This window comes from Aplysia californica, unplaced genomic scaffold (genome assembly GCF_000002075.1).
Source record: "Aplysia californica isolate F4 #8 unplaced genomic scaffold, AplCal3.0 scaffold00299, whole genome shotgun sequence".
Taxonomy (NCBI): Eukaryota; Metazoa; Mollusca; class Gastropoda; order Aplysiida; family Aplysiidae; genus Aplysia; species Aplysia californica.
The window spans coordinates 776,401-786,552 of NW_004797569.1; the positions used below are offsets into that span (position 1 = coordinate 776,401).

The window sequence follows — 10,152 nt, forward strand, 5'->3', positions numbered from 1 at the left end:
CTCTCTCTCTCTCTCTCTCATTTTTAAAAAAATGTGTTTCTCCTCATTTTGTCTTTCTGTCTTCTCTGCTCAGCTTTCAATAAATGTTCTTTACTCCCCCAAAAAACAAACAAAACACACACACACAAACACACACACACACACACACACACACACACACATACATACAAATGCGTAAGAACATGAACATAGACCCACACATGCACAAAAGCACATTAAATCCAAACAGTCACATTTCCTCTGCAATATTTTGAAAGCCCAGAGTCAAAACATTCCATCTATAGTAGTAATGTATAACACATGGAACCATTTGGCCCTGGACTTTTAATTCAGCCAATGAAAGAATAAGAACTAGATCACAAGTGTTACTGGCACTTAGACGACATCAGAGGAAAGTCTTACTCAACGCAAGATCATTTTACGTGTAATTATGAGGAACTTGAATGGAAACTCAACTCAATATGAGTACTGTCAGACAACAAAAGTAGATATGATGCATCTGATGTAGATGGTACCGAGTGTCTATTTTTTAAAAAAAGACCCATTTAAAGGGAACTACCTCAATCATCATTTGATCAATTTTAACAAAACTTTGAAGAAATAAAATTCAACCACGGGGATATGGCATTTGTCAATATGAAAAAATTCAATGTAGATTTAAATATTCAAAAAATGTTTAAAATCCTCAACCAACTTTACAATTTCTTAGAACTCAACCAATAGTGTCCTTGGGCATTGAAGATCAAATTTATATATAAAACTGACATTGCCAAATACACTCTTGGGAGGTGACGACTATTTAAGTTGTATGCTCAAGGTGTTGACCATCTCTGTCCTAACACGCTCAAATACGCCACTGGAAACATTGAATAACCCTATGGCATGTTTCTGGGTCGATTCTTTTGGATGTGCTCAATATTGAATTTCAACTGTTCGATTGTATGTGGGTTGTTTCTGTAGACTTTGTTTTAAACAAAAACAAAAAAACCCAAAACAAACAAAGGCAATAATTGAGAAGGTTCGAGTAGTGGGAATGTAGTGACCATTCATTTGTAAACTTTCGGCTTAGGAGTCATTTCTCAAACCTTTCTTGCGGCCATTTCAGGGGCCACTCTTGACATTAGGGTGTGGTCCTATCCCACTGGACCCGGCCTCTTCCACAGGATAACACTTTCCTCTCCCTTAATCTCTCAAAACTTCAATCGACTAGCCCCGGATAGGGAAAGGTGGAGAGTGTTTGTTTGTGGCCTATATCCTGCCCCAGGGTGAGAAAGGCAATGATGATGATGATGATGAATGTCTCCAAACTTTTCTTAACAGGGCGAGATATTTATGAGATGTGACTGACACTCATGGCTTTACCCTCCTCTTCCTGAAACCAAATTGAACCAATCACGTCCTTGTAGATGAATGCATCAAACAAGTAAAGTTTTGCACTTTACCCAATTCTGGTTGAAATTTTTACACATTTCCCCAACAAATGTATTGACTTTCTTCAAATTGACCAAATGTGATATCCTTTAGGGTGAATTTTATTTGTTTGAAGTTTTGTTAAAATTGGTGCAAAAATGTGACCAAGTTATTGCCCTTAGAATAGGTCCTTTAAAAAAAAAATTTCGACACCTGTAAATTCTGACCCTTGGCCTACTCACATCAAAGTAAGTTAGGGCAAGACCTAAAACACACAAGTTCAACATTCAGAATCTTTATATATACAATACAACATTTTGGCAGAAAAGGAACACTTTCGTTGACTCCCTTCAAACGAAAAGAGGATTTTTTTTTTTATAATGACATTCGCTGATTAGATAGTGCAACAATAGCAGTGGGTGCTTGAAGGTTTTTGTACAAATGACTCAGTCATTACATTTCCTTATGACATGCTCAAAGTTAACATAAAACGTGGCAAGTGACAATGTAGTATTCTTACACCAACGTGCACCACAACAGCAATGCCAGCATTAACATACAAGAACTCACATGTCTGTACCTAGAAGTATAAAACAGCACCAGTACTCATAGAAGCTCCTTCCAATTTACAATGACACATCGGACCAGTTGCAAACAACGTACAAGCTTTTCTTACTCCAAAGCAAATATGTTGTCTGTAACTTACAAGGAGAGGATAATAATGAATAAGTGCACGGAACATAAAAAGGAACACCTCCAGAAACATGTAAAACAGCACAGATTTCAAATATAGATCACTAAGGATAAAAAATAAAAATCTAGAATGTACGAAACGAGATAAAGTGAATCTCGTTCAAACATAATATGCACAAACTGACCAACCAACAGGCATTGTGTTTACGCCATACACCACACCCACAACTAGATACCTCAGACCACTGTGGCATCTCATTCATACTTCATGTCACTTTGATAAAACAGATTTATACACGCATCAGAGATTTTGTGGAGACAAATTTACACATGCCACCTCAGCACAGCAAGTTTAAAGAATAAAATGTATTAAAAGAATGAATAAAGTCACACACACAGCTCTCAAAGCTGAACAAAGAATGATTTGGGAACCATTCCTTACTAAAAAGGAAAACATGAAAGTATTCATCTACACTTGAGCACTGGAAAGTGTTGAAAGCCTGCAGAGTTGGGGAAGCATTGAGCTAGGAAACGAAGAGTATTCATATGAGAAATGAATATCTACAAGAATATAGATATTTTCTTTCTTCCTGTTTTTCTCATTCTCTCTCTGTCATTGTCAGTCTGTCTGTCTGTCTGTCTGTCTGTCTGTCTGTCTGTCTGTCTGTCGGTCGGTCTCCTTCACTCTTTCTCCTTCTTTGCTATCTCTGATCTATTTAACACTAACTGCAGACGAAGCAGATGTTTACAAAAATGCATTTACCTCCCTTATGATCATCATAAAAACCCATCGTAAAATGATAGGTACTTCCTGAGCCCAGCAGTGAAGTAGAGATGATATCAAGAAAAATGAATAAAATTTGCATACATAAAGCTGCCCATCTTTTTTTTTTTATCCATCGGCTTCCTCACATCCTTGCTATCTATATTGCTCTGCTTAAGAGGCCATAAAGATGCAATTTCCGCACACACCAAGCAATTAATCATCGATCATAATTTTTTTTCACACTCCTTCCTCTTCAACTGATACTAAAGGTGGAGGGTGAGTGGGGGGGGGGATCCCTTTTAATGGGGTTATTTGTGGCTTTTTTATGATTACATACAAACTTATTTCCTGGGAATGAAAAATGCTAGCTGCCAAGTCAAACCATCCTCAAACAATACTGTGATTAACATACGGATTGGTAAGGCATTCACATCATTTGGTATGCTGTGTCAGAGTCATAAATTGTTTCTTTCTCCAATAACTGACCTGTGTGCAATTTACTTAATCACTCATCATCCACTAAAATGGCGTAAATGTGAAAAAAAAATTTTTAAGGGATATAAAAGGGTCAGACATATTGTAATGAGTTATGACATCAATCAACAAAGCCTCAGTGGAACCCCTTTGTCTGTCTAAAACACAGTAGTACAGAAAAACCATCAAGGTGCACCAGCAAAAAAATCTTCAACAAAGTTTTCACTATTTCAAGAGTAAAACTTACAGAAATTGTACTATTCCCATTCCGACGACAGTTTTCACTGCAACGGCTTTAGAAAACAAACAGAAACATCAAGAATGGCAAACTGGTAGAGCTAAAGAAACTGCTGTATTTCTAGAAACACAGAATAACCCACAACAGATTTCCCACGTCAGAGAAATTTACAGTGTATGTCCATAGGACTTTGCCTCTTAATAGCTGCACCGACAGAGATACATTCACTTATGAAATAATTTCAAAATCATAATCCAAGCAATCTCTCCATTTCTTACAGCATTTCAAGTACGAATAGACTTGAATGTAGAATCGTAAACATGTCATTAACAAGAGACAACAAAAATACCAGCATCAATGTAAGCTATGCAAAATGATCATATCATCGGAGCTGCAATCAATCCGCAATTGTTTGGGTCCTTTCTTTTCACATCAATAACAAAAAACTAGTTTTTGCTGTGTTGTTCCAATCAAGAATTTAAAAAAGCAAGAAAATTGTAAGCATTGACCATAGCATTAAACTACATTTTGGTGATGTTGAAAGGTGCTTCATTGATAGAGCTTTGAGAAGGAGTAAAACCATGATGATATGGCCTTGATGATGATGTTTTTGTAAAGTGTTCCACCAGTAGCTCATACCAGGATGGAAATATGCATTTCACTTGTATAAAAATATTCAGCCTTGGATTCTGCACCAAAGGACTTTGTTTCAAGGTTTTTAAAAAAATTGATGGTTATCTTCTGGAATTTCTTTACTTCAAATTTTCACATTTCATTACAAAGGCTAAATATGACCTTATAATTATATTTTTGGAGAACATGATCATCTTTAAACCAAAGACCAAAGACCAAAGCCTTATTAGCTGTTCCTTCATCCATTTCAGCAAAAACAGCTTGCATAATGATCAATATTCGACTAAAAATCATAACCAACAAATTACCCATACACATGTGATACAGGTAGCAGTTAATGACCATCAAAAACCCTACAGCTACTTTCCACCCACGCAGCATGCACAGCGCGCAACACTTATCCCCACGGACCAGGATACAGGTGCGGTACACGCTATATCACACCGCCCCCGATCGGATTCCTGTGGGGAAAAGGGACGGCTTCTTACTGTATAGTAGCCGATCGGCGTCCCGTGGGGGCAAAGTGTTAACCCCACTGGGTTAAAAAAGAACTCTTACTCAACCAGGTAGAATTGAACAGTCTGTAGGACTACAGCAATACCAGCTGGTTTGTTGAGAATATTCCTACACAGAGAAACAGAAATATGTCTACACTGTGAAATAGAAACGGCTGGGTGGGAAAAGAGAAAGAAACCCCCCAAAAAACTAAAGGCGTAGGTAAATGAATCATTGATAGTGTCAGGTCCAAAGTCATCCAGTTTGAAATATAAAAAAAAAGAAATTCCACAAGCTTTAACCTGAAACAAAAAAAAAAATCTGCATTTCGTGTAGGTGCACTTTCACACTAAAAGTGAAGGAAACCATATCTGGCTTTCTCTTATATCTCAAATGAAAAAAATCATAGACTAAAACGGCTAGAAATAGATGGTCTTTCGTCTCTTGTGCAAAATAAACATTCTACAGGAACTGGCCAGTTTGGGACAGACACCATCAAGGTATGACCTACCAGAAAAATTTAGAAGAACATTCTGTGAAGGCAAAGTGGCTTTACATTACTGCACCAGAGAAATTGAGAGAAAACCCCAAAAATGCTCTTGATCAAAAGTGCGCATCAAAAGTGCGCATCAAAAGTGACTAAACAGGAACGTTAAAAAATCCCGAGAACAAATGTATGCAGGCATTTCTTAGAGCAAGAAAAAAATGAATCACTTTGTTGACTCATTTATATCCACACAGAGCTGGGAAGAACAAAAAAAAAAGAGTGAAAGGGATAAGAGAGAACAGAGACAAGGACAAAACAGGAATGTGGAGGTGTGTAGAGGCTTCAAGGCAGAGAAAAGAAGACAGGAAGCCAGGAGACAAATGAAAAAATGATTAGTTTTACTATGATGAGGGACAATGAAACCATTCTGTTTGTCCTAGGAAAGACATAGAGCTTGATATGTTTTGCAGACAGGCACAGTCAGGTAAAAGTGGGCAAACAAAGTGGCAGTAACAATTACTCCTATGATGGAAGTTTTCAACAAAACATACAATATCAGACACATGACCGTTTAGTTGACCAGAAAAACAAAAGATTAACTCGAATGACATAAAGATCAGAGAGTAAAATTACAAAATGTTCATGTTCTGTCTTCAGTAAGAGCGATCGAATTCGAGAAATGAACGTTTTTAAAGTCTTTTAGGATGGAAAAGTGTAAGCAGACCACATAATGTACCAAAACTAGCAAAAACTTAGTAGAAAATCGCTGTATAGCATACTCCGTGAGGAAGATTAACAAACAACAGGCAGCAGAGTATCCTCACTTTGATGTAAACAAGAAACTATAATACAATCTTTGTATGCATTTTAGTTAATCTATTCTCAAGTTTCAAAAATAGTAAACAACAAAAAGGCTGATAATAAGCCTAGTTACCACTGCAGCATAAACAGCAGTTCCCCTTACGGGAACAGTAAACCGTTAACCACACTTTAATTCTCCACTCTAAATGACTTCCTGCTTGAAGATCTGTCCGTTTGGTGCTGCCAGTATTTTCGTCTGCTCCTCTCCTCCTCCACCTCTCATATTCTGCAATGGTGTGATCGAACCCGCCCCTCTCTCCACTAAGGGAATGTGCTGCTTGTGATCCGGAGGTGAGGAAATGGCAATCATGTGATGACCCATCATCTCCCCTCCTTCTTGTCCGGCCCTGGCAGCGGCAGCGACAGCCGCAGTGGAACTGATGAGCTGTGCAGCCGAGCCCTGCGACTGCTGTCTCTGACCAGTTGTGCTCTGCTCCGCCAGACTCAGCATGATGTGGCTGGCCTCCAGAGACGCGTTATGGCCCATGCCATCTGGGCTGTAATCGTTGGCATTTGACGACACGGTCATCAGGTTCAGAGTCTCGCCAGAGGCCGCCAGACCACTCATGACATCGTCCATAGGAGGGGAGGCAACCATACCACCCACTGGGCTGTTCAGAACCGACTTGGCTAGCACTGGAGAAGCTACGATGTCAGTGGCATCCGCTGTGTTGGAGCCTGTAGGAAGACAGGAAACTGGAGTGACAAGTGTTTTTAATAAAGGATATTGAGGAAAAGAATTAAACAAAAAATAAATTGATACAAAAACAGCAATTTGGGAATGCGGGTAAAAGCTAGACAAACAGCCCAATGGCCATCAAGAAAAAGGGAAAACTAGATTTAAAAAAAAACAAAACAACAAAGACAGTTTGATAACGAGGGAAACGCTAAATGATCAGACACACAAACAAAATAGGGCTCATTAAAAAGTGGAGCCTACTAGTGGTATCTTCTATCCTCCGATTATAGCAAATGAGGTGAAGAAGGACAGAAAAATACAGGATGAAAGATGAACCGACAGAAAGGTAGAGGGAATTAGAGAAAAGGAAACAGAAAGAATGATAAAGGGACAAACACACTTACAAATGTTTCAGTCAACCAGTCTCTGAGGCAGCAAGATAAAAAAAATTCCCCTAACTTAGACCATAATAACATTTATTACTTGGAACCTATGGTCCTATCTAATTAAAAAATAAAGGCTTTATATGACAGCACACTCAAGAAAAACTAAGAGAAGACCCCAACAATATTCATGATCTAAAGTAATAATAATAATAAATAAATAGCATTTGTATAGCGCATATCCCCGCTCAAAAGCAGGCTCTATGCGCTTTACACTATATTAGAGAAGAAGTAGTCACACAAGTTTCATCTAAAAAATAACAGCATACCTCCGAGCAGCATTTCTGTCAGCAGATTGTCAATTCGGGCCATGCCAAAGAGTTTGGCAAACTGGATTTGCTCTATCATCCTCCAGCAGATGGACTGTAGTGATGGAAGAAGCAAGAGGATTTCCCCAAAGCGACCGCGACTGTCGTACTGTCGGTCATTGATGTAGTCCTCTAGGTTCACCTGCACTTGGAAGCGGAACTGTTTCACCTTCTGGACATTGCTCAGGCCTTGGGCAACTGGTGGGGAAAGGAGCATAGGATGAGTAGGAGAAACATGGACAACAATTAGTCTTGATTCAGTATACAATAAAACTTCGTGTTATATTATTATTATTATTATTATGCACTTCAAATTGCAAAATTTGATAAAATCCTCCAAAATCAAACATGATTGATTTTCTAATTCATCATTTGATACATTGATTCCTCCAACAACCCAAGTCCAGGATTACTCAGTTGTGAGTTATAACCCAATACTGCCCATATTGTCACCAAGAATTTTTCTACCAATTGTGAGAACGGTGCCATAAGGTCAAACAATCTGTATTGTGAGGCTGGAAGTTATAAACAAACTGCATTAATAAGCTCACATGATGCTCTCAAGCAAAAAAAAAAAAAATTACTCTGCAAGGAATTATAAAGATGACAAAAAAATGCCCTTGCACACACACACACAAACACACACACACACACACACACACACACACACACACACACACACACACACACACACACACACACACACACACACACACACACACAAACACACACAAATGCTGGTTGCACCTTCACATAACAATTTTGTGTAGTAGCAGTTCACAGCAAATCAGCACTATAATGAGAAAATTTTACCAGAAACAGATAAGGAAATTAGAATCAACTCTGATGAGAACTAGTAAAAAGGCACACCACTAGGGTTCCCTCTATCCACCTACAACGGTGCATTCAGTGCCTGTGGTGCAGTGGTTAGGTTCTACATCATGGCACACAGAAGATATGAGCTTGATTCACATCATGAGAAATTTTTGAGGTACTCTGTCTGCTGGGATATTGTACCTCAGTCTGCCTGGACTACTGACCTTGACAAGCAGGGCTGAAGGAGCCCACCTCCTTTATGAACTAAAATATGGCAATATTATGGGTGTAAAACATTCACAAATACAATAACAATCGCTGAATGAATACACAAGTCAAGTAAAAAAAATAACATTGACAAGCAAGGTTGAAGGTGCCCACGTCTAAAATTATCTAAAATGTGTCAATATAGGAGTAAAACATTAACAAATACAATAACAAATGTGAGGCAGCGTGATGGAATTAGGCTCTCGTCAAAATAATCCAAGTGAAGAAACTTGATTTTTTCAGCAGGTTTGTGAATTTTTATAAAATTTTGTTTTTTGGCTCAACATCTTTCATGCCCAAAAAAGAACTCATTTCTGAGTGGATTTTTCTGAAAAACGTTGATTAAAGGCACTAAAAATGTAAATTTTCAGTTACCAATGACTCTTAAGCTAAGAAAATAACTAATCTTTGCCGGCCATTTCTCACTAATTTTACCTCTGAAAATAGGTGACCCCCATCACCTTCACTCGCAAATATCTCGACTTGTATTCAAGATAGATGGATATTTTTTTCATCCAAATAAAAACAAGTGAACAAGCTTTAAGATGATACCAATAACTCTACATTCCCAAAAAATTGACGAGAGCCTGATTCCACCACGCTGCCTCACAATTGCTAAACGAATACACAGGTCAGAAAATGAAGGTCAGAACTTACTGGGATCAAAGAAGACGAGTGCTTTAAGGCAGGCAAACTCCGACTCGTCAATCTGTACTTCCTTCATTGGCGTGACAATCTCGTCCAGGATGCGGCTGGCGATGTGGGCCACATCAGAGTCCGTGTTGTGTCGGGTGATGATGGAGTCGTTGCTAAGCAACAGCAGATCAGTGAGCGGGATCGACCGCTTGGCCACGCCCAGCAGAAGGTGCTCTCCAGCATGAGCTCTCAAAAGAGCAACCTGATGAGGAAATACAGTTATTTGAGGGCTTTTTGTTTAAATTTATTGGAGTAAGTACCTAATAACAGTCAATTATTGCAAGGAAAAAAGCAAGAACGACAATGAGAGAATTTGGAAGAAACAGAAAAGGTGCCTACCACTGATGATATCCTATTCCCTACATTGAATAACAGGATTTCTTTGCTAGATTTCCTCACAGTAAAAAGGCAGCCCATCAACACCACACTGGACAAAGAGTTGCAAACAAAGGTAAGAAAAGATGAAAAAAAACGACAGGGGCATTGGTAAAAAAAAATGTACAACATTATTAACATGTAGTCAGTGTCAATAGTGCTATTAACATTTATAAAAACACAAACATTTCTAGATAAAAAAAGGGAAAAAAAACTATTCTGAGTTGAATGTGTCCCCAAAATTCAACAAAACTAAAAATAAATTCAACTTGTGCCCGCTCGTGAGATGAGCAGGAAAAGAGAGGGAACGGGTGGGTAGACAGACAGACAGACAATACAGATGACCAGACAAACAGTCATATGGAGAGAGAGACAGTGAGACAGAGAGAGACAGAGAGAGATACAGAGAGAGACGGCGAGAGAGAAAGACAGAAAGAGACAGAGACAGAGAAAGACACAAACAGAGAAACAGATGTACAACAAACACAAGACCCAAACAACAAACAAAAGC

General features: G+C 38.6%; 1 protein-coding gene across 1 annotated transcript in view; it reads right to left on the reverse strand.

The window, feature by feature from the left end:
- Nucleotides 1–17: 17 nt before the first annotated feature.
- The window catches only part of LOC101851508 (hepatocyte nuclear factor 4-gamma), a gene marked incomplete at its 5' end in the record, with an annotated part of 14,918 nt that continues 4,783 nt past the window's right edge, over nt 18–10,152 (reverse strand). Inside the window, 3 exon segments of the mRNA XM_013084520.2 lie at nt 18–6,735; nt 7,449–7,685; nt 9,228–9,468. Coding sequence (XP_012939974.1) covers nt 6,200–6,735; nt 7,449–7,685; nt 9,228–9,468 — 1,014 coding nt within the window.